This window comes from Pimephales promelas, chromosome 20 (assembly GCF_988280905.1).
Source record: "Pimephales promelas chromosome 20, fPimPro1.hap1.1, whole genome shotgun sequence".
Lineage (NCBI taxonomy): Eukaryota > Metazoa > Chordata > Actinopteri > Cypriniformes > Leuciscidae > Pimephales > Pimephales promelas.
In genome coordinates, this window is record NC_142788.1 from 15,093,941 (window position 1) to 15,119,810 (window position 25,870).

The following is a 25,870-nucleotide window of genomic DNA, read 5'->3' on the forward strand; positions in this document are numbered from 1 at the left end:
GCGAGAGCAGAAGAGGCAAAAGGAGTATGGCAGATGTTTCTTTTACCTCTTACCAAAACTGAAAACAAAAGTTATTATAGAGACGATGATTCTTCTGGTAAAAGAACCCAAATTCTTTAAAACTACAAACGGATGGAACAATAGCTTCAAAAAGTATTTTGATATAAACAAATTGCCACATCAACTAAAAAAAAAATTTTGTTTAAATGTATATAAATTAGAAAAATGTGTTATAGTATATATAAAGATGAACTCTGATGTGACTGTAACAAAATATTGTTGGTTTAACTTTAAAAAAATTAAGTAACCTGGTTGCCTTAAAATTTTAAGTTTATTGAAATGGAAAAAGTGAGTTAATACAATGAAGGAGATTGATTTAATCATCAGAAACTCCAAATATTATGTTGTATGAACTACATAAATTATTTAAGTTGATTCGACAAAAGAAAAAATGTTGTGATTTCAAATCATGAAAATATTTTTACAGTGCATATAGGCTATATATCACTGTAAAAAATATTTTCATGATTATATATAATTATTTTTATATATTTTTAAACACATGAAAAGAAGGAACTTTCACATCAATAATTTTTACTCAACACACAAATATTTTTTATATGACTTTTAGGCTTGACGGAGATATTCAAGATCGCTGTGATACAACACAAAGTTCTCTGATGTCTTCTGATCATCTCAAAGGCAAAGCTTGAAGGGTTAGGATATGTTTTTCTGTGTTTCCAACGTTGAAATCCACAGAAGATTTTCTCACGTAACTTTTAAGAGTTTCTTGCCTGCAGTATTGTTGACAGCTAAACAAAAGCGAGTTATGAAGCGAGGTGTCAGCTGTGAGATTTCATGAACAATGGCTGATGCGTGCTCATTGATGAACGCAATCATTATTTTAATACGCCCTGCGTTTGATAGCACAAGCAAACCAAGGGGATCCGATTTTATTGGGACATTCTTTTATCTTTTTATCATGTGTGTGCCAGAGGGGGGTTGGGTTGCTGGTTTATGGAGAGATGGACTATTACCCTGATGAAAAAAAAGAAAGGAGGAGGGGAGAAAAAAATCTGATTTATAGTTGATTCATTATTTACTGACCAAATTCCCTCCCCCAGCACGGTTCTGTCTTTGCAACCCCTCCCTTCTCTTACACTCCTGCCTGCTAAAAGCTCAATAAAAATGCACAAAAGTGATTGATTCTAATAGCAGACTGACAGAGCATCCAGCTGGGGTGCTTTAGCATGCATATGCATGCGCGTATGTGCGAGTGTGAGGGTTTTTTTTTTAGTTCTCGCCTCTTTTTAATTAGAAGTGCATAGGTCACATGTGTAAAAGGCCCAGCCCCCATCAGGACCTGTCAAACTGGCACTTCACACATATGACATTAAGCACCTTTCAGTCAACACATAAAATGCATAGGGCTGTCAATATATTATATTAGTTAATGCAAATATCACTTTGTTTTTCTATAGTCTACATGTGACAAGGCAACTGTTTATAGTGTAATTTATAACTTAATTTAATTTCTGAATTAAAAATGAACATTTTTTTTTTTTGGAGGGGGGGGGGGTGAGGCATGAAGTCTAGCTTATGAGTGTGTGTCTTGCTGTTGGGACGGAGGGGGTTGTGTTTGGTGTGCTGAGGCTGCTGGTTTCAGATGCAGGTGGACAGGTGATGAGATGATCTGGCCGTTTCGCTGCTGAATCAGTCCGTTACAGCGTTTCGAACCGAACACTCCTTTGGCCTCGCTCCGCAAAAACTCTTCCAACTGCCAGCGCAGATGCTGACGTGACTGTCTTTTCCCTTCATTTTCATTTTTTTTTTTCATTTTCATTTATTGCTTTCTCTCCCTCTCTTCTCAAACAGAAAATGAGTACCGGGGGAAACTCCTGAACCAGCGCTGGACGCGAGGAGACAAGATCAGCCGCTGCCGGCCCTCTCTCAGACTGCAGAGCCGACCAATCAAAGTGAGTTGCCCCTCAGCCAATCGCCATGCGGAAACGTGGGCTTCCTGCCAAGTTGGCACAATTAGAGGCGAAAGAGGGCTATACATTTATGACATTCATCAGTTCTGTCTGTCAGCACACTATGAAAGGAAGTCAGCGTTGTATTACGACGATGTGCGCAGTTCATGCCAGCTTGACCTAGAATGGGTTTTGGCAGAGCAGCCTAACCCTCCCTCTGAATGAGCTGAGATTTTAAAAAGTGTCCCGCCCCCCGTAATTATGAAGAATTGGGATGTTCGACTCAACCTAATTTCGTTTTTAGAGCTTTCTTTCATTATTTAGGAAAACTGGAGAGGTTTGAAAGCAGGGGATGTCCTTGAGCTGCTTTTGTTTGCTATCTTTCATCAACATAAAAGAAAGTGTGTCTCTCTCTCTCTCTCTCTCTCTCTCTCTCTCTCACCCCCGCCCTCCCCTCCTTTTTCTGCTTAGGTGTGTGTTTTTGGCTTTAAGTGGATGCATCCCTTTTTCTCCTCTTTCACTCTTTCTTCTATATGCTTTTTATTTGGAACAGACCACATTTCACCCATCTATCTCTTTCACTTTTGCATTGGGAAATTCACTGGAAGAGATTTCTAATGGGGGAGAGAGAAAAAAACAAGAGTGAGAGAGTCTTCGCTCTCTCCCGTGGGCCCATAAATGTGTTTTTTTTTTCTTTTCTTCACTCTGATGGAAAGAGTTCATCTGAAGCGATTGATTTATCGATCTAATTTGAAATGTTTAAAGGGTTGCGGTTGCAGTTGCAGGCAGTGCTTTTAAGAGCATCCAATTACATAATACCAAACTCCGACTGATCAGCGTCATCCAACTGTGTGCAAAGGAATCAGAGCCGAGCTTATTCTCAAGCTACCGCGAGCTCTTAAAAGAAAACACACAAGAGAGGCGAGGAACACAAGTGTGCGTTTATACACACACATACACATACACATACACATACATAAACCTCTCTCGGTTGTCGATCAGGCCGTGAGAGTGCATGTTAACTCCGCTCCCCTGATGGATGGCTCAGATCTTCTTGGCAACCGCATTGGCCTTCTTTAATTGGCCGATGCTTTCCGCAGGTAATTTTGGAGATGTCAGTAGTCCTGTCACTCCAGCAATGGTTGCCACGCCGGGCCCGGTTGCGTCCTCTTCTTGTAAATGCGAAAATGAATAAAAGGCTCATTTATGCGCACCGAAGGAGGAGGGGTGACCTTCTTTGTGAAGTCGTTGCCCCCAGCCAGCAATTTACATAGAGCTGTCAGAAGAGCAAGAAGGAGCGACTCGGTCCGCTTGCGTGGAGAAGAGAGGGACACAATTAATAATGTAGCACAAGACCAGAAGGGATACGCACGGACGTTCTCCCACTCTAAGTTGGCTTTATCTTGGCGTTCGCATTTTTCTGCCAAAATCTTTCGCTCATTTCGCCGTCCCCACGCTCCTTTTCCAGTTCTCACAATCCCTCTCATTGCTCATGCCAACAGCCGTAATTAAAAACGCAGGGGAAAGGACAGGTTTGAAAACATTAAAAGGCCTTTGAATGATATTACGACAGAAAGATGACACTGTCTCGCTCATCACAAACACCTTCGCACGAACATGCAGATTTAATGAGGTGGAATTTGATATATATATATAAAAAAAGAATGCAAACTCTGATGCGCTCACCTATTGGAAAGAGATGCGTAGCTATGGTTACACAAACATGAAAGCCGCGCGGGCTCCCTCACGGCCTGTTTGATTCATGTGTTGACACTGAGGAGACGGCAGTGAAAGACTAGAGGAAGCTACAGTGGGTAAAGAATAAAACGACACGCATCTGCCCCTGGCTTTTGTGCTCGGGGTCAGAAAGTTGCAAAGCTTGTTTCGAGAGATACAGAGAGGGCATAGAAGACTCGCAGATGTGCGAACCGCACAAACACAACGCTCAGTGTTTGAGTCCGCCGTCTCTATTTGATCATCTATGTGAGAAAACTTTCCTCTCAGGCTGACAAGTCGAGCTCAGAGTATCGGCGCACAAAAAGCCGGCTTGTTGCTCGAGCTCACGCGTGCTTGTGATCAAAACACCGCCGAGAGAGGAAGAGAGAGTCTGTGCACCTGTCTGCCCGGATACACTCACACACACACACACACACACACATACGCAAACTCCCTCAAATGCAACACAACACACTCATTATCCGCCTGTGCTGAAAAGTCGGCAATCAACAGGAAGTGGCACTGCCAGAGAGAGTGCGCAGGGATGAAAAAGAAAGAGAAAGCGAGCGTGTGAAAGAGAAACTCCTCTGTGAAAGTGCAGTGTGCCCTTGCCAGCTCCAGCGCTGCATTAAAGGCGGCAGCTGGGAGCGGGGTGAGCAGCGCTCACGGAGGGTCAAAAGGAGAGAGTTTCGTGGATTTTCAAGGATTCCGTTCCATTTAAATCGCAGTAAAGTAATCAAAGCTAATGGCGCCATTGTGCCGGCAGAAAAGATCCGATGGCTTTACAGTGAGCAGACTTCCCTGCTTCTGTGAGTGTGTGTGTGTGAGCGAGACTGAGAGGGATTGACACCTGCTCCTTTTGTGCCAGAAAGCGCAGCGAGTGTAGCGATCGGGGACTCTGTGCGGGAGGAATTACAGTGATTTGGAGTGCCTGTGTTCGTGTTATTTCTATCGCTGCGGTTAATATTGCTATTGTAATTAGCACTCAAGCTTGCCATGGGGCCGTGAACGCTCCTCTGGCAGATGCCATGCACTGCTGTCTCTCTCTGTCCGTCCAATCACATTTATTGTTCAGGCCCAGTCATTTATACGCTGATGATGAGTACATAAAGGTTAGGAAGGAGAACACTAAAAAATGCGCTGCAATTTAACTGTTATTTTTTTTATTTAATCTGTCTGTCATTTTTTCTGCCTATCCATCTGTCCTTCGTTCATTATCTATCTATCTATCTATCTATCTATCTATCTATCTATCTATCTATCTATCTATCTATCTATCTATCTATCTATCTATCTATCTGTCTGTCTGTCTGTCTGTCTGTCTGTCTGTCTGTCTGTATATCTGTCTATCTGTCTGTCTGTCTATCTCTTGATCTATCTATTTATCTGACCGTCCATCGTTCATTTATCTATCTATCTATCTATCTATCTATCTATCTGTCTGTCTGTCTGTCTGTCTGTCTATATATCTGTCTATCTGTTTGTTTGTCTGTCAATCTGTCTCTCTGTCTATCTGTCTATCCATCTATATGTCTGTCTATCTATCTATCTATCTATCTATCTATCTATCTATCTATCTATCTATCTATCTATCTATCTATCTATCTATCTATCTATCTATCTATCTATCTATCTATCTATCTATCTATCTATCTATCTATCTATTTGTCTGTCTATCCATCTATCTATCTGTCTGTCCATTGTTCATTTGTCTATCTGTCTCTCTGTCTTTCTGTCTATCTCTTGATCTATCTATTTAACTGACCGTCCATCGTTCATTTATCTATCTATCTATCTGTCTGTCTATCTGTCTGTCTATATATCTGTCTTTCTGTTTGTTTGTCTGTCAATCTGTCTCTCTGTCTATCTGTCTATCCATCTATCTGACCGTCCGTCGTTCATCTATCTATCTATCTATCTATCTATCTATCTATCTATCTATCTATCTATCTATCTATCTATCTATCTGTCTGTCTGTCTGTCTGTCTGTCTGTCTGTCTGTCTGTCTGTCTGTCTATCTATCTATCTATCTATCTGTCTGTCTGTCTGTCTGTCTGTCTGTCTATATATCTATCTGTTTGTCTATCTATCTGTTTGTCTATCTATCTATCTATCTATCTATCTATCTATCTATCTATCTATCTATCTATCTATCTATCTATCTATCTATCTATCTATCTATCTATCTATCTATCTATCTATCTATCTATCTATCTGTCTGTCTGTCTGTCTGTCTGTCTGTCTGCCTGTCTGTCTGTCTGTCTGTCCGTCCGTCGTTCATCTATCTATCTATCTATCTATCTATCTATCTATCTATCTATCTATCTATCTATCTATCTATCTATCTATCTATCTATCTATCTATCTATCTATCTATCTATCTATCTATCTACAGTATCTATCTATCTGTCTATCTATCTATCTATCTATCTATCTATCTATCTATCTATCTATCTATCTATCTGTCTGTCTGTCTGTCTGCCTGTCTGTCTGTCTGTCTGTCCGTCCGTCGTTCATCTATCTATCTATCTATCTATCTATCTATCTATCTATCTATCTATCTATCTATCTATCTATCTATCTATCTATCTATCTATCTACAGTATCTATCTATCTGTCTGTCTGTCTGTCTGTCTGTCTATCTATCTATCTATCTATCTATCTATCTATCTATCTGTATGTCTGTCTGTCTGTCTGTCTGTCTGTCTGTCTGTCTGTCCGTCCGTCGCTCTGTCAATTTTTTTCTGTCTTTTCTTTCTGTCTATCCATCTGTCATTCTGGTGTTCTTTGTCTGTTTATCAATTTCTCTGTTGATCTATCTCTCTATCTTAGTGTTTGCAGTATAAAAGAGAACTAGTGCTCCCAGTGAGTATTTACACTATGGAAATGTTTTTTTTTATACATTATTCATGACTTCATTAACCTGAATGTATGGTTGTGTATGTATGACCCTGAGTGTGTGTGTGTGTGTGTGTGCGCGCGCACACGCTATCGTTGTAGTCTTAACTCTCTCCTTTTCTTTCTGACAGATGAGTTTGGATACTGACGACAAGCGCACTCGCACACGGTCCAAAGCAGGAAGAGGTCAGTGAACCCTCTCTCTCTTGCTCTTGCTCTCGCTCTGTCTTTCTCTTTTTCTCTCACCTCGAAAACTCATTTATTTCACTGGTCAGCTGAGCATGTCTTATATGTTCACTCTAGGCATATCTAATATTATCTTCTCTCAAATAATCCAGCTCTTGAAGTCTCTAGAGGTCCTTTTGCAAGAAAATCCTATTCACTATGTAGCATTCAGTAAGTTTAAATAGAGCTTTGTGAGTGAGAAGAGCATTCAACCAAATGGAATGTCGAAAGTTAAAGAAATGCTTTGAAATATTACAATTTCATATGCATGACCAGATTACCCGACTGTTTGTTTCTAGAGGGATGATCTGGGTTCAATAAAAGTTCAGCTCTATGGACAGCATCTGTGAATACTGACAAATAATTCTGACTCATCTCTCAGCTTATAAGAAAAGCATTTACTAATACGCATGCAATGAAAGGCTACAGGTTAAGGCATCCAGGCATGGGAAAGAAAATGAATTCACACACAAAAAAATGTGTTGTTTGAGCTGTAATCATCCTTTTAGCAGAAAGACCATCAGATGAACTTCTGTTTATGAATTATTAATCTCTGTCGGTGGAGTTTTAATACAAAATGCAAAAGTTCCATATTATTGTATTTTGTGAAATAGTGGCATCACATTAATTTCTTGTATCCTGCTGCAAATAATGCAAATTTTGCCACTTTACATGGTGAAGTTGAAATACTAAACGCGTTAAACCCCAAATTCTTCCGATTCTACCTTTGCATGGGTTTTCTTTGACCAGGTTTATTGTTTTCAAATAAATTGATTTTTTTTTTTTTACCCTCTGCAGTTTTGCACTTATTCCACCACTAAACTGAACTGGGACAATTAATCATATTTTCGTGCTGATTCGTGCATATTTTTTTTTTTCTGGCTGACTCAGGTGTTTGTGTATATGTATATGTGTGTGTTTCTTCTTGGTAATGTAGTCATGAATGTTACTGCATAGGGCCTCCTGGGGTCTGTATATATTTGTGATTTATTGATTGCGGTTTTATGCAATTATTTGCAGCTTTAGATTTTTCAGCTTATTTTTCTGTTCCTTGTCTTTCCCTCTGCAGTTCCCTCTGAAATTGTTGGACAGGAGCTGAGGTAAGACAGATTAGTTATGTAAAGTTGAATGTGCCATTTTGCTTTTCTTCTGCAGCAATTTTTTTCTTTGTTTTTAAATCCATGTTTGATCGTGTTTTGACATTATTTGATTCACAATGCACGCCGCTTTAAAAACAAAATCCATTTTAATGTAACAAACTCATTTTCAACAATAATCGTCATCAACACAATAACTGACAGCAACAGAAATCTAACAAATGCGAGGAGTCCCAAGGTTATTTACGCACGGTCCTATTTGTTTGCCTAATAAGCATTTGTTTCAAATGGCTAGTGTCTGCTATTGTACATATAAACTCAACAATACCAAATCTGTGTGTGAGGAAGGGATATGAAAGTCATATTCTCAGCTCATTTCACTGTCAAGTTCACTATGAAGTTTACAAGAGTGGAATTTATAACGGTATCAAACACACTCGCCAGCCGCCAGGGTCACTGAAGCTGCTCACGGCCATTTCTGTCACGGATCTTAAATAGAGCTCAGCTCAAAAGATGACCGAAAGATGCTTTCATACTGCAGTAGAACAGAGTTATAAATGCTTCAAGACATGATATACCATGTAGCTGGGTTTGTTAGCGATATTTATATAATATATGTAATATAAAAGGCCTGGTGACCTGCCCCAGAAAAATCATCGGCAAGAAAATTCATGACCAGTCTCTCGCGTATGGCCAGTAACCATAGAATCACCAAGAGTCGGATACAACTGAAATGGTTAATATAATTTATTGGCTTAAATATATCTCATCCGGTGTGTATATGAGCAGAATATTGCACGGCTGGAAAATGCTCTCAGCCAATCAGATTACAGAACCAGAACTAACTGTCGTAAATATATATAATGACATTAAAAAGTCACATTTATCTACCGATACCAATTTGACCAAATCTATATTGTGCGTCTACTTTACAAATACCCAGATGGATGTATCGATGCCTATGCACTGCCACAGAAACCATCTGTCATGGTGCATATATCACCAAACTACACACACAGACAGAGATCATGTTTGATCAACATGTGAGCGTGATTCGAGTTTAAATCTCAGCACTGTTTTGCTGGTAATAAATGAAAATGCCAATGAAACAAATTGACAAAATACTAGGGATTCCTACAAAAGACTGAAGGGATTTCATGAAACGAAAGAAGGGTAGCCGCAGGAAACGGAAATCAATCGCAGCTCCATCTTATTGACGAAGCAATTATTTAGCTAAATTTGAAAATCTATGTGTGTTTGTTTCTCGCTGTCCGTGGAAATTCGGCTCCTGATGAACTATTTAGCACACAACCACAACGAAATGACAAAAGCTATAAAGCATCTCTAATTTGACCCCCTCTATCTGTTCAGCTGCCCCACTCCAGGATGCAATGGCTCAGGCCATATCAGTGGCAAATATGCTCGACACAGAAGGTACGACAGATGACATGCCCGTGTGGTGCTCCGTAGCCCCTGACTCACCTCCCTCTGCGACCACACGGCCTTTCCTGATCACAAACACTGTTCAGCCCGTAGATTAGATCATCTTAATCTTCATCTCTTCCTCTAATAATGGCAATCTCCCTCTCTGTCTTACTCTCGCTTCCCCTAACAGAGGTCTTTAGGCAGGGTATTGATTATTGGAAAGATATTACAGTTATGTTTATTTACTCATGTATACATTCAGGAAGACATTTGAGATGCTTCATGTTTATAGATCTATCTCCGCTGCCCGTCCGATAGCAAGGTTTTCTAGGTGAGGGCTTTATTGAATTCCAGCCCCCATAACTCCTCTCTCTCTCTCTCTCTCTGTTTCTTATTTTTATTGTCATGTAATTAAGTGTTCCAGCCAACTGGCTTTGATTTATAAAGGCTTTCATCCAGCACACTGCCCCCTACAGATCAATTTCCAACATCCGTCCATTCCTCATCTGAGTTTTCTGACCATATAGCATGTCATGCTTGGCTTGCATGTGTGTAGTTTGCATGCTTCCATTGTTTTTCCACTTGTGCTGTAAAAGTCCTTCATCTTGTATTTCTCGTCAATTGTTCTCACTAATTCGTCTTCTCCCATAGTGCTTTGAGCTGCCCGTTGGCCAGAAAAAGGCGCCTACAGGAAGCAGAGTCAGAGCAACCCGCCTCCAAGAGGAAGTCCCACCCGCTGAAGCTGGCAATGGATGAAGGCTTCAATGCAGAGAGTGAGGGGAGCGGAGAAGAGACGGAGTTGAGGGAGGAAGAGGAGGAGGGTGAAGAACAGGCACCGCAGGCTGGTGATCAAGAGGAGCAAGCGAAACACAACACTGAGAGCATTAATACAGAAGAAGAGGGTGGTGATGAAGGTGAGGAATATCAATTGAATCATGATTGCCAGTCTTGTTTGGGACAATAAATAAAATTATGTTCGTGAAAAACGCACGTGTCTTCGATTAACATTACTATAACTGACCATACGTCAACATCCGCCTTTTTAGGGTACCCTTAAACGTCGGTTAGATGACGATCCTGGGGCGTCATCCAACTGACGCTTTACCTTTAAGGTCAGTTAGGTGACGGGGCAGGTTTAGGTCTGGGGTAGGGTTTGGATTCGATAACGTCATCTAACCGACGTTTAAGGGTCCCCCTTAAAACGGCGGATGTTGACGTATGGTCAAAAGCGTCAGTTGTATGACGTCTTGGGATGAGACTGTGAGACATTTTTATGAGTCACAACCAGTGTTTTGAGAGTGAACTCCCATATTAAACAGAATTGCACTTCACAACTTTGACTGTCACATCATTGACATAAGTGTGACAAGCGCCGCATACTTTTTGGGTTATTCTTTGCTGTCAATGTTGGAGCTCCAAAGTCTCTCAGGTGACAGTAAATAAGCTGTTGAGCAGTAAGAAAGCGAAAGAGTATTCCTGTTAAATTTAGAAGAAGAGGGAAAAAAAACAGAACCCAGAGAGATTTTACTTATTACCGTAGAGTACAAAAAGCTGCAGGAGCTGTCAAAAACAGTTTCGAATAAAAAACAAACCCTTTAAGATTCAATACAAAGTCTTGCAATGGAATACTTACTTTCTACTGTGAAAAACAAATGCCTCAGTGGGGTTTTTTTTGTCCACACAATGAAAGACAACATTGGACCCCACTGAATTTCATTATATGGACAGAAAAAAAAGACATTTTTAGAAATACAGGTTTGAGGTGTGAGTAATGGTGCGTTCATGTAGTGCTATGATAATTATGGTAAGTATCAAAAGCCGACATGGAAAATGCACATGAACACCACCTCATGTGGTATTTTCCACTGGGCAACTCGTAGAATATTTTGATGGACGAGTTGCCGAGATGAGATAACCTTTGACCATTTCCAAATGGTGGAGAGCAACGCGAGAGTCGGGAATGGTAAAAATATATACTATTCATGATCTAGAAAATATACAGCATATTATTTACCGTTTGAGTTTTGATAAATCATTTTCTTACTGTTGCAGATGACTTAAGCAATCTAAAATAGTTTTAGCTAAATAACAGGTCTGGATCGCCATCCTTTTACCACATTACGACAACAAAAGCACTTGAACGCAACACACTGGTAAATACCAGTTCACAAGTGGAAAATACCATATTTTCCATAGCACGTGAACGCACCATAAATGATGAGAGAACTCTTATTTTTTTGGGTGAACTATCAATCCACGTCTGGACCATTTGAGAGTCAAACCTCGACTGTAAACTGTATTCTTTAAAAATGACACATTTACATCCACTTTTCTGTCTCACACAGAGGAGTGCATCATCATTGAGGCATCCAGCACAGACAAGCCCACGCTCTCATCCTCTGAGGATCTCTCCAACTATCAGCACATAGTGGCCAACTCAATGACCCACCTCAACAACCACAACAATGGTCCCGTATCGCCGCAACAACAACACCCTGTCACAGTGGAAACGCAAGATAAAAGCCCTTTTAGGGAACCAGAGGAAGAAGAGAAAGAAGAATATGAAACGATGAACGAAGTAGGAGTTCTGGTGACGAGGGAGAATGGGGTGATGAGAAAGACAGGTGAGATGGAGGATAAAGAAGAGGACATGCGCACTGAGACCCAGAAAGAGTCAGACCACCAGTATTTTACTGAGGAGATGCAAACACAAAAGGATGAAGAAGATGATGATGAGGATGAGATGCAAAAAGGAGAGGCATACATGGAGGAGTACAATGATGTTAGGTCTGAAGAGGAAGGGGAGAGAGAAGCCCCTTCGGTTATCACTGCCACTCAGGGATCCCACGTAAGGGAAGACTATGTTTCCCACAAACTCACTTTGCCAGAAAGTTACAGCTCCAGTAAGGCCGCCACATCATCTCCCGTGGTCATCGAAGTGCAGTCTGAGGAGTCGGAGAGGGATGCCGACGTGGACGGGAATGATGATGATGATGATGATGACGGGGACGACGACAGCTTGTCTCAACGCTCAACGGTGGCGGACGAGTCCGAGATGTTCGACATAATGCGGGGGAACCTGGGGTTGCTGGAGCAGGCCATTGCTTTGAAAGCCCAACAGGTCAAAGCTCATCGGGAGCTCAGCCGCATTCCCGAACACCACCGCTTTTTTCCTCTCGACGACCGGACCGGCAAACACATGGAACATATCCGCAAGAGCTGCTTTGGAAAAGGTCAGATCTTTATCATTTTACCTTCCAACCCCTGTAAAATTGATATTTAAACTCATATGATGCGACAATTTTTGTCTTTACATAGTCTTCACAACATTGCTTTGCAAAACCATTCTTACGTGAACTGTCGGATCAACGCGACTATATACGCTCGCGTGGTAGAAGGAAGTCTTAGCAAACTTTACATACAACAGTTTTGACATAAATTGTTGCATGAAGTTATATCAAAATGGTGTGGCTTAAAAAACAATTTAAAGACATTGACTACAACCACGTGCTCATAAATTGAATTAAAGTTTATAAACAATTTGCAGTGAAATGAATTTTTCTTACATAAATGGATTTATAGGAATTATGTGTAATCTTCTGCAATTTATGCAAGGATACTTAGGCAAAGTCTTTACATTGCATCTTTTTAAGGAAAGCCATTGTCAATGCAATTAGTATGGTTATATGAAGTGTTTACAGTCTTTATGTAAAACATAAATTGTTGCATAAAAATGCATACAGAAATTCTTTCTGCTTGTGTTTGAGGAATCTATATATATACACACTCTAATGCAAGAAACTATTTCAGGAGTGCACTCAGAGTGCTATATAAACATCGCACATATGCGTTCTTCAACACACCCTACACAAGCGCTCAAATATCAACAAATTCTCATAAATAAACACCCACACATGATTAATCAGAAAGAAGATTAAAATGGCAAGCTTTCGCTCAGGCAAAGAACTGCAAGATTAATAATGTGGGAAGCAATCTGGAGAGTATAAATGGGTCAAATGAATTGGTTTCCATAGATAAACTCCAGCCTTAGTCTATAATTACTGAAGCACTTAGAAAGAGAGAGAGAGAGTGCAAGAGAGTTGAAGGGGAGAGAGGGTGTGTGTAATTAGATTGGTTTGGCACGTGTTTATTTGTTTATTGGTTTTGTTTGTGGTGTTGTTCTGCTCTCGGTTGGCACCGTGCCCGGTCCGTGTGGCGCTGGATTCAGCCGAGCGCTCGGTAGGGCTCCACACCCCCTCCATAACTGGCCTCCTCACGCTCCGACCAGTTTTAATTAGGAGGTGCATGTCTCGTTAACATTTCAACATTTAATTAAGGAGCCACTGGAGCGCATATGCAAGCTCTTTCTCTCTCACTTTCTCTCCCTTTCCTTTTCTCGCTCTCTCCTCATCTGTTTTACATGTTTTTTTGGTTTTGCCTTTGTCCTTGCACCTTCGTTTCATTTACCTTGGAGCCCACTCACTCTTTGTCACTCTCTCCTCCTGTATAATATGGAGATGTGCTTTGGCAATGGTAAAGTCTGTTTAATGAGCTCCGTTTTTTCAGTAGATAGTCCAATAAACCTCAGCGCACCCTCACCGAAGATAATAATCCTGAATGGAAATATCCACCTGCCTGCACGCATAATGACTGTAATTATCACCGTAAATGTGCCCTCTCCTGGGCCCAAAGGCAACTTTACAACTTCCAGAGCATGAAACTGGAGAGATTGTTTATGCGTAATGTGTGCGGTAATGTGCACGTCTTTTGTATGTTTATATCCTGCCAGATGTGATAATGACTTCAGATAAGGTTTGACTGACAGGTATTTGGCTTCTCACAGAGAGTTCCAGATCAGAGAAGCGAGAGATCAAATGCCCAACCCCCGGGTGCGATGGAACGGGTCACGTGACCGGACTCTATCCCCACCACCGCAGTCTGTCAGGCTGCCCACACAAAGATCGGATCCCTCCAGAGAGTGAGTCAACATCAAACTACTGTTGAAACATCTTTTGATTGTGTGATAAGCTGCAGGAAAAGAGACAAAGCATCACTTTAACCTGCACTTTAGACGTCTGGTATTGTGTATGTCCTTTCCTAAACCTGTCACTTATTTCATAGTTCAAAATCGATGCTGGTAGAACTTTTTTTTTTTTTTGGTTCATTGTCTTACTCGTTATTTTTCTGCACTCTTATTGGTTTTCTCAGTTTTGGCCATGCATGAGAATGTCTTAAAGTGCCCAACACCGGGATGCACTGGTCAGGGTCATGTCAACAGCAACCGCAACACACACCGCAGGTACAGAGTCTCCTATTTCAGAATCCTAGATCCTTAAAGCTACACTGTGTGATTTTTACCCCCATCTAGCGAAAAGGTGAAAAGGTATTTGACCATCCGGTGAATATTAGTTTCTGTTCCTCTCAATTCCGATTTCGTTTTAACTCCTACGGTGGCCAATGTAGTCCAAGATTAACATGGCTTCCAGTTCGACCTCGTCCATGATCGTTAACTCAAACGTAAACGCGAAAGGCGAAGCTTGAATTAACGACTATGTCCCTCTTTGGCTAATGTACTTTCAAGATGGAGGGGCAACATGGCGACCGACATTAGAACCCCTTACCCGTATGTATTTTCAATGGCATATTATACACTCACGAGAATACTTTATTACTTGAACGAAGTAAATATACATTAATGATCACATATGTTTTTGAAAGAACTAAATGTTTTTAGAAAAACTAAAAGAAAAAACTAAAAGAGTTACACAGTGTAGCTTTAAATGTACTTTTACTATCTTTATGGGTACATTTGGTCCACATATTGACATTTATACACTCTTAAAAATAAAGGTTCCAATTGACCAACAGTTCTAAAAATAACCTCTTTTTTTCTTCTTATTTCAAAACTCTTTCCCATTGTTAAGAATCTTTTGTACAATGTAAATGTTCCATGGATGTTAAAGGTTCAGTAACACTTTATTTCGATAGTCCACTTTAGACATTTTACTAACTATAAGTAACTTTGCAACTACATGTCAAGTAACTGTCATTAGAGTATTAGTAGACTGTCTTAATATCTGCTGTCACTTTATATTGATGGTCCCCCAACAGATATTCAACTGACTCCAAACCCGAACCCAAACACATAACCTAACAGTCTACTACAGTCTACTAAAACTCTAGTTAGTTGACATATTTGCAAAGTTACTAATAGTAGAATGTCTAAAGTGGGACCAAATGGATGTCACAACCATCAATGCCAATAAGGAACCTTCATTTTTAAGATTGTAGTGTATTTTCCTCACTCATTCGTTCACATCTCCTCTTCTGTCAGTTTGTCTGGATGTCCCATCGCTGCTGCCGAAAAGCTCACAAAGGGTCATGACAAGCAACACCTGCCCCAGCCCATGGGCGAACACATCAAGGGCAGCCCAAACTCTGACCGTGTACTCAGGTGAGCCCTAACCCAGGAACTTGAAACATCAGCATTTATTCCTATTTTGTCCCAGCAACAGCAAACCTACCCCATGTTCGGTCTCCTCCTGTCCTTCAGCTTCTATGTCAGCAGAATGTGTCCATCAAACACACCTGCTTTGGTTGGTTAGCACAGCTGTCATTCACTGCAGGGCTGAACTCACTTACCGCAGCACGAGTGGTCGGGCATTTCGGAAAATCAGTTCTCCCTTTCCTTTGCCCTTCTAATAGAGCACAGCCTGCCATTTCATGCTGGGATCGGGCCTCAAACCTGCTAGTCTAATTACGCCACTGATAAGCTAATTATGGGACTCGCAGGGCATGGAGTATTGGAAAAATAATTACTTTCCTTCAGGAAGCATGTCTGTGGTCAGACAAAGCAATGCGGATTATGAAAATAATAAGCAGTCCTCTCTTATTAGTGTTATTCTGATTTAAATGAGCGTCAGTTCACTGAGAAAGCCCATTAAGGGAAGATGTCGACAGTGAAAGTCACCAGAGAGACCTCTGACGGCTCCGCATGCCACCCCTGCTAATGGGATGCACTGACTAATGAAGAGACAGGAAGCAGAGGCTAATATACTTTACATGCCATTGTCACGCAGATCATAACACGCGTTGGTGTTTGCGTGCGTGTTTTTCCCTCAAACCGTGTCTGGTTTACGCCTGAAATCCGTTAATGATGTTAAATGCGGAACACAGTGTCATAGACTTCAATGACACGCACACCAATATGCCGGCATTCTTTTGCTCGTTTCCATAACCTAGCAAGCCGTCTCTACTGCCTACTTTTAAAACAACGGCCATCGTGGAAGCAGCACTCGGCACTGTAAATTGGACTTCAGTGGAGTTTGACCTTTTCAAGTCCTTTTCAAGGAAAGTCGGTTTGCTTAGCGGCCATATTTGTGTATGCGAGACCAATTCCTACTTGACATTAGCATGTTGCTAAGCTAATAGCTTAAATATTCTAATACAAACTATAGTGCTATAGCGCAAACTAAAGTTATAATGTAAAGAACACATAAGATGCTGCCTTAGCATTTGACTTGATATAGAGGCATAGGTAGCAGTTGCCTTTTTTAGCCTTTGAATCCGGAGCATTTAAAATGCTTTAAAATCCAGTCTCACTAGGTCCTGGAACATGTCTTTACAGAGTTTTTCTTCAGAACAGAGAAACGGCCGCAAGGGCTCATGGTTCTTCAGGAAAAGAAGTCGGTTTTAGGGCTTCAATTCCATGCTATACGATATGCTAATGTGCTCAGTGCTGATAAGACACTATTTAATCCTCTTCTCCTTCAGTCACCCTGCTTTCAAACCTCTCTCTCTCTCTCATTTTCTCTTTTACAGGCTATTTATCTGTGGAACTTTTCCTTCCTTTTTTCTTTTTTCGCTGTATCTCTGGCTCATTGTCAGTCTTTCAATTCCGCTTCTCTTCTGCTGTCTAATTCCAGCCCACTCTTTCACTCTTGATCTTTTATGCTCACTTACACTTATCCTTTTACGCTTCTTTTTTCTTCACTGCAGGGATATTGATTCTTTTGTAGAGGAAGAAAATGACAGAACCGCTCTCTCTCTCTCTCTCTCTCTCTCTCTCTCTCTCTCTCTCTTTATTCAGGCCCATGTGTTTTGTGAAGCAGTTGGAGATTCCTCCGCACGGCAGCTACAGGCCCAGCCTCGTCCCCGCCACACCACGTGCTAATCTGGCCAAGGAACTGGAGAAGTACTCCAAGGTGTCCTTCGATTATGCAAGCTTCGACGTGCAAGTGTTTGGCAAGCGCATGCTCGCCCCAAAGATGCACACCAGCGAAACTTCACCCAAAGCCTTCAAATGTGAGCAGGATTAGTCATGCTTTATGAACGCCATGTAAAATACACTTCTTGCAGTGCAGAGATGTGTGTAAATTGTGTGCTTTGTGAATAGTAAGGCTAAGCTTCAAGATTCTTTTCTCGTCATACAGCAAGAAAGGGTCTTCAAACATAATGGTCCATCATTAATAGGTAACTATGCAGGAGTAGCACTACATTAACGTTTCAGCCACTATTATTCCCTAATACGGAAACCAGATTAACTAATCAGAATCTCAAATTTAGGACTGAGATAGTTCCTTATTAGGTAATCAATAATTACTGAATGAGATTAGCCTAGTTAATTTTTCCGACCATTGACAGAATTTTCCAGCTTTCCGTGTTATCACTGTTATACGGTAGGGGGCGCTATTATGCATCTTCTGAAATAGGATTGAATTTCCAGATGAAAACAGAGGAAAAAAGGAATAGAAACAGTTGATAAAAGCATTGCTTATGCACGTTGGGGGGAGCAAAACTTACAAAACGTGAGTTTTGTTCAATATGTTGCTTTTTTTATTAAACGTACCTTTAAGTGTTGATCAAAGAATGCATGAAGCTAGAATAAAAGGCATATCTCATTCAGTAAACATTAATTACGTAATAAGGAACTACCTCCGTCCTAAATTTGATATTACTTCCATATTAGTTAATAGTAGCAGCACATATAGCGTTAATGCAGTATGTGTCTTGCATTACTTCCTACATAGGTACCTATTAATGACAGGCCATTATTTTAAAGTGTTATCGTGGTGAGTAAGTTAGTTAGTTTAGTTAGTTGAGTGTTCTTCATCAACTATTTACTATTAACTAGTGTGATATTCTCTTTCACCCTCAGCCAAACCTCCATTCCCCAGGGCCTCCCCCCCAAGTCCCAGCTTGCACGTAGGTTATGGAAAAAGCTCCTCCAGTGGGTATGATTATTCCCATGATGCCGAAGCTGCCCACATGGCTGCCACTGCGATCCTCAACCTGTCCACACGCTGCTGGGAGAGACCAGAGAACCTCAGCATCAGACACCCAGATAAGGTACAGAACAATCTCATATAACGCAGATATATAAAGCAGGTTTCTAGAAAAAAAAAAATTGCACACAAATTTTCAAGAAGGGTTTTTTGTACAGTCAATCATGGACCGATCAACTTTTTTAGTTCAACTGGATGCTCTAATGCTCAGAAAACTACTGTAACTAAAAAACACAGTTCTACTATACGATAGGATACTGTCAGAGACTATTTATATAGAGACATGCCACTTCCTCAATCCTTAATACAACTGTATAGGGAAAACCCGGAACACCAAAGATGGAGGTTGTATCCACATGCCCCACCCCTCCCGCTGGAAAGCCAATCGTCTGCTTTTAATAGTTAAGCCGGGAAACATTTAAGCCTATCGTCTGTTTCCACCGACACATGCGCACAGTTGAGGTTTGCGACAGTAAAATATGTTACTGTTTGAAAAGGCGGCAGATTTGATATGTGTTAGTTGTGTAAAAATCACACATCCCAAGTCTCCCAGAAGTTCCGGGAGTCTCCTGCAGATTGATAGCGGCTCCCTGATGACCGCAAATTAGTTCAAATCTCCCGGAATCTAGAGAGATTCCGAATCTCTAATTCCGAATTATTGAATCTAGAGAGATTTTGACTTGTCATGTTAATATGCACTGTCCTTGTAATAAAAAAAAAAAAAAAGTGAAAGTGCAGTTCTGAGTCTCTGCCCATTCATTTAGATAGAAGCCTGGTCTTCTTAGTCCGAAAAAGCTGCCTGGAGGTGTTGCCAAGGTGGCGGCTGAGTGGCATGACTTGCCTAAAAGGACTTTGATACTGTTTACTTCTATTGCTTACTAGGATAACTAGATTATTTACTAGAGACAGCGCTCAGCTAAAACAGTTGGCAAGCATTAGCCATTGGCAGTACATGAGGGTTGTACCAGCTAAAAGTAGTGATGCTAACTAAACATTTGTAGTAGGTGTTTTGATTATAAAGAAGCTGTTAACAAGCTATTTTTTTCTGACTAGTAATGAGTAGCTTGACTAAACGCATGTGCCTCACAACCTAGCTAATTAAGGCAATAATCTGACATTTTTTCTGAAGTAGTGTTAGGAATTCTGTTTAGCAATTTGGTTCTGTGAACTGACTCAAAAAAACAATTCACAAATTCATCTTTGATCTGAGTCTTTGATCAGCCGTTTTCTCAGAAGTCCCTATAAAGAATTTTACATCTTTTTGTAGTGAAATCAAATGTACTTTAATACTGCTGTTTTTGATTAATTTGTTTGAATGAGGGTGTTTTCTCGTCTTATAAGCTGCATTTAGTTTGGTATGTGTTCAAATGTGGTGCTATCACCCCAATTAAGATCCTTATTGTTTCTGTTGTGGCAGATCTACTTTAGTTAGCTTAACTACTTAGCTTAGCAAGCTACGGTTTCAAACTAGTTTCCACAACATTGCTAACAACATATACCATGTTCAGATGTTTAGTAGTTTATAAGAGTACGCATTTATTAATTGAATAAAGTCTGTCTCCGTTTGGTGATTGATCTTCAGCAGAGAATGTAGCATTGGCGTGAATGCGTTTGCTTGATGTTGAGATATTATTGCGTCATCTCACCTCCCTTTCATCTGTCCCTCCGTTCGTTTCATCCTTTTCTCCTCTTCATGTTGTTATGGCATTAAGTTGATAGTGAGCTCCCTAGATAGGGCAGGACCTCGTGCTCCATGTTCTTTTATTTAAGATTTCCATGGATAATGTTAATTGAGGGCATCTCTCTCTCTCTCTCCCTCTCTCTCATTCCCTCAATTTCCTTTCCCTTTTTTCTTTCTTTGCTTTCCTTGTCCCTTTTCACACCCAAAAATATAAGCTATCAGCCTCTTTTGTTTCTCCCCCTCCTCCATCAGAGAACTATAGGATCTATACTGTAATTGGAGAAGCTCTGTCCTCAATATTGTGATTTAAAAAAGAAAAGAAAAGAAAGCTTTCTCCTCATCCCAGGGAGTGACTACTTCATCATTTTTCGATTTCCTGACATGTTTTTAGCAGAAGGGGATAAAAGGGGAAGATTAATGGGCAGAAAGGCCCAGTGGCTCAGCGCTAATCAGACTGGGACTGCTCTGGGATCAGTGCCTACTGTGTGTGCACATCTCCAACTTCATATGCACTCGCCCAAATATGTAAACATGCCCATTTTAATACTAATCCATCCATCATCCGTCTACATCTGCACATATTGTGTGTTATAATGAAACACATGTAATAGCAGTGTTACTTTGTTGTTAAGCTTAATTATTTTTTATTCATTTTGATCGGATTACATAATTTTACTTTTCTAAGCAATTGCATTGCAATTGTTACTTGGCAGTACCCACAACACTTTAGCAACCAAATAGCAATGTGGTAAAACCCATTAGCAACTGCATAGCAGCACGCTAGCAACTGCACAGAACACATTATCAACTGCATAGCAACACCCTAGCAACCACATAGCAATGTGCTTAATCACATAAAACCTATTAGCAACTGCATAGCAGCACCCCAGCAACTGTACAGGACACATTAGCAACACCCTAGCAACCACATAGCAATGTGCTTAATAACATAAAACCCATTAGCAACTGCATAGCAGCACCCTAGCAACCACACAGAAAACATTGCCAACTGCATAGCAACACCCTAGCAACCACATAGCAATGTGCTTAATCACATAAAACCCATTAGCAACTGCATAGCAGCACCCTAGCAACTGCACAGAACACATTAGCAACTGCATAGCAACACCCTAGCAACCACATAGCAATGTGCTTTATCACATAAAACCCATTAGCAACTGCATAGCAGCACCCTAGCAACTGCACAGAACATATTAGCAACTGCATAGCAACACCCTAGCAACCACATAGCAATGTGCTTAATCACATAAAACCCATTAGGAACTGCATAGCAACACCCTAGCAACTGCACAGAACACATTAGCAACTGCATAGCAACACCCTATCAACCACATAGCAATGTGCTTAATCACATAAAACTCATTAGGAACTGCATAGCAACACCCTAGCAACTGCACAGAACACATTAGCAACTGCATAGCAACACCCTAGCAACCCCATAGCAATGTGCTTAATCACATAAAACCCATTAGCAACTGCATAGCAGCACCCTAGCAACTGCACAGAACACATTAGCAACTGCATAGCAACACCCTAGCAACCACATAGCAATGTGCTTAATCACATAAAACCCATTAGCAACAGCATAGCAACAGCACAGAACACATGAGCAGCTGCATAGCAACACCTCTACCACATAGAACAGATAAACAACTGCATAGCAACCGCCACTTCAATGTGATAAAAAAAAAACATATAGACCACCTTATCAACCGCACAGAAATGCATTTGCAAACACCCTAGCAACCACATAGCAAAGTGCTAAAAAAATACAGAACACCCTAGTTTCTGCAACATAATGACAATCACCCACAATACCCGAACTTCCCCAATACTCATCATAATATGATAACAGAAATGTCTTTCTATATCATGTATTTTTATCACATCTTCACCCACAACACACTGGCAACCACATAGTAACGCCTTAACAAACACTTACAAACCCACTTAGAGATGTGCTAAAAGAAAAAAAACAATACAGAACACCCTAGCAAAGCAAAGCCAATATCAACAAAACCCTAGCAACCACATAACAATGTGCAAAAAAAAAAAAAAAAAGAAAAACAGAACACCACAGCAACGCCTTGGCAACCACCTACAACATCCCAGCATTGTGAAAGCGAGTTTTGCACCACTCACACTTTTTTGTAAAATGTAAGAAAAGTTTTAGTTTTCTGTAATCACATAGATTTTTATAGCATCTCAACAACACCCTAGCAACCATGCATCAACGCATTGGAAACCATCCCAAAAAACTTAGCAATGTGAATGTGAGTTTTGTACCTCTCATATTTTTGTAATATATGCCTTTTGATCACATCATTATTACAAGCCCAGTTATTAATTATAAATGCAACACATTATTTATTTCTGTTGTAGAGTATGGAAATTGAGGTGGATGAGAACGGCACATTGGACTTAAGCATGAAGAAGCCCATAAAGAGAGAACTGGGCATGCCTTGCACCAGCCCTGAAGTGCGTTCCCCTGATCTGTCTTCATCATCTTCATCATCATCCACGTCTATCCACCACGGCAACAGCAGCATCTCGCCCCACTCTTTACACACCTACAAACAAGAGGAGTGGGAGGGGCCTCTGGACTACACCAAACCCAATAGGCAGAGAGAGGAGGACCTAGAAGAGGTACACTTCCTGGGACTGATCTATCATTAGTTGTGCAAACTGGTGTAATATACATTCGTATCTTTGCACAGATGGAGCACAGCGCTCAGTCGTTTGCTTCTTCCGACCCTGAGGATTGCGACATGATGCAGGACGGCCTGGAGGACAGGAAGTACCCCGGCGAGGTCACAACCCCCAGTTTTAAGGTCCGGTTCCAGCCCAAGGACACCAAGAAAGAGCTCCTGCTGTAAGTCACTTTTAGTTTGCATGCGTTTCTGTGCACACATTGACATCAGAATCGTTTCACTCAGTCGGGCTTTTCTGTGTTTGTCCCTTGCAGATGCCCCACTCCGGGCTGTGACGGCAGCGGACACATCACCGGAAACTATGCATCCCATCGCAGGTACATAGTGTTCAGGGTTCACCTCTCTGTCCTTCGTTTGCCTTCAGAGGGGAAAAATCAAATAAAACAAGACATGACATTGATGTTATCTTTCTCTCGCTTAACTCTCGCCTTGCTCTTTGCTTTTTATACTGACTTGGGACGTTCTGGGCTCTTTCGCTTTATCTTCTCCCCTTTCTTTTTTCCCTCCTTGTCTCTTTTCAACGTTTTTAGCCTGTCTGGGTGCCCTCTCGCTGATAAGAGTCTTCGGTCCCTCATGGCAGCACACACAGCTGAACTCAAGTATGTCTGCTCTACTTCTGCTCTTTTTTTCTTGTTCTTGTTCACTTGGGTCTGCTCAGCTAAATGCTGCTTTTACTCTTTTCTTTGTCATTTCTTTTTTTTTTTAAGGCAGTGCAGTACTCATGATTTAACTTAAGGTTGCTGTACGATTACAGTATTAAAGGTGCAGTGTTTCCTAAATACCCCTTTCCTTGTAAGTCAGTCAAGCAAAAGTTTGGAGTCGGTATGATATAGTCTCTTCCGCTCAGCAAGGCTGCATTTATTTGGTCAAAAATACAGTAAAAACTGTAAAAACTGTTTTCTGTTTGAATATTTTTTTTTATTAATTTGAATAATTTTTTTAAATATTATTAAACAATATTTTTTTATTTTTTTATTTTAAAATGTCATTTATTCCTGTTTGGATTTTCAGTATCATTACCAGTCTTCAGTGTCACATGATCTTTCAGAAATCATACTAATATGATGCTCAAGAAACACATTTTTGTATTATTATTAGGGCTGTCAAACAATTAATCGCGATTAATTGCATCCAAAATAAAAGTTTGTGTTTAAATGATATAATTGGGTGCACTGTGTATAATTATTTTATATATATATAAATACACACACATTTTAGAAATATTTTCATTTATATACTGTATAGATTTATATATAATTTATATTATATATAAATATAAATATTTTATAGATAAATTATATTTTTTTCTTAAATATACATGCATGTGTGTGTATATATATACGTATATATATATATATATATACACACACACACAAAATAATTATACACAGTGCACCCACATATATTATGTAAACACAAACTCTTATTTTGGATGCGATTAATCGCGATTAATCGTTTGACAGCCCTAATTATTAGCAATGTTGAAAACATTTGTGCGGCTAAATATTTTTGTAGAAACACTACTTGATTAGAAAGTTAAAAGAACAGTGATTATTTGAAATATTTTGTAGCAATATAATTGTCTTATAATGTAACTTTTGATCAGTTTAATTGTAGAATAAAAGTATTCATTTCCTAATAAAATCTTACTGACCCCAAACTGTTGTGCCTGGCAGGCTGTAAAGCCAATATATATCATAACACACAATTTAATTTAAAACATTGCAATCAAATTAATATTTATGTTACTTAATAATTAATAAAAAAAAACAAGTAACTCATTAAATACAAATGTAATAATTAATTGGAAAAAAAAGAGACTTGCTTCTGTCCTGTAATTGAATTGAAATATTCACACTGCACCTGTTTTCGGGCAAGTTTATTAGAGGTATTATTATAACCCATCACATTTTAAGTTTGACTTCACTTTCCCAGATGTCCAACTGCGGGATGTGATGGTTCAGGTCACATCACTGGCAACTACGCGTCTCACAGAAGGTATGGCCCAATGAACAAGCTCTCCATATCATACATATCAATACATACACAGGAGGACAGAGAAGTTTAGTGACAGTTGTATATTAGACACACACGTGTATGCCACACTTTATTTATTACTCGTCCCCATTATTGAATATTTTTTTAGATAGGAAACTGACCCCAGATCTTGTGCAGTTTTCTTAATGCACTCAATGGCAGTATCTCTGTTTGTCTAAAAGCTTGCTGAGGTCACTGTTTCCTAACCAGGCGCGAGGCATCAAGCAGTAAATCACGTCTTCCATGTTAAGTAGTGCAAAAGACATGTAGGCCATGTGCTTCAATCTTTGTGACGTTGTGCACTCAGTGGCCCCGCCCACATTGAATTCTCACTGGTCCTACTTTACAAAGCTGTTGAGAGATTCAGGTAAATTGGGCCACTTTTCGTCATCTCAATGAGGAAAAATGTTCCAGTTTAGCTAAAATCACCTCACATTAGATATCAAATATTTTCAGATTGGCTGTGATTTGGTCGCATTTTTGTAGCATTTCACTTTCAGTGAGATAAATAGCTGGAAACTCATTGCATTGCGCCTGGTAAGGATGCGGTGTATGCTTGCATCTTTGTTAACAGTATTTGAGTTTGGTTTCTTCTACATTGCTTTGGGTCAGTAGTGCTGGATCCTTGTTGTTCTGAGTTTCTGGCTCCTCTGATCATGAGGTTCATACTCTCTATTTTCAGTTTGTCTGGGTGTCCACGGGCCAAGAAAGGTGGAATAAAAACAACTCCCATCAAGGACGACAAGGAGGACTCCGAGCTCTTAAAGTTCGTACTGCATAGGAAGCCAAAGGCTTTTCCCCA

The 25,870-nt window shown here is 40.2% G+C and overlaps 1 protein-coding gene across 7 annotated transcripts in view; it reads left to right on the forward strand.

Annotated features, from left to right (window-relative positions):
* The window catches only part of myt1b (myelin transcription factor 1b), a 108,967-nt gene that overhangs the window by 74,742 nt on the left and 8,355 nt on the right, over positions 1 to 25,870 (forward strand). For 4 of the 7 annotated variants that reach the window (XM_039652029.2, XM_039652030.2, XM_039652032.2 and 1 more), the window contains exons 2-18: positions 1,876 to 1,976; positions 6,719 to 6,773; positions 7,882 to 7,912; positions 9,281 to 9,343; positions 9,986 to 10,248; positions 11,680 to 12,567; positions 14,178 to 14,312; positions 14,543 to 14,633; positions 15,669 to 15,788; positions 17,424 to 17,638; positions 18,492 to 18,682; positions 22,703 to 22,966; positions 23,038 to 23,192; positions 23,286 to 23,348; positions 23,562 to 23,630; positions 24,967 to 25,029; positions 25,751 to 25,834. In XM_039652029.2, coding sequence (XP_039507963.1) covers positions 1,876 to 1,976; positions 6,719 to 6,773; positions 7,882 to 7,912; positions 9,281 to 9,343; positions 9,986 to 10,248; positions 11,680 to 12,567; positions 14,178 to 14,312; positions 14,543 to 14,633; positions 15,669 to 15,788; positions 17,424 to 17,638; positions 18,492 to 18,682; positions 22,703 to 22,966; positions 23,038 to 23,192; positions 23,286 to 23,348; positions 23,562 to 23,630; positions 24,967 to 25,029; positions 25,751 to 25,834 — 2,851 coding nt within the window. The remainder of the gene's footprint in view (positions 1 to 1,875; positions 1,977 to 6,718; positions 6,774 to 7,881; positions 7,913 to 9,280; positions 9,344 to 9,985; positions 10,249 to 11,679; positions 12,568 to 14,177; positions 14,313 to 14,542; positions 14,634 to 15,668; positions 15,789 to 17,423; positions 17,639 to 18,491; positions 18,683 to 22,702; positions 22,967 to 23,037; positions 23,193 to 23,285; positions 23,349 to 23,561; positions 23,631 to 24,966; positions 25,030 to 25,750; positions 25,835 to 25,870) is intronic. The other 3 variants (XM_039652031.2, XM_039652035.2, XM_089124147.1) reach the window with 3 other exon arrangements.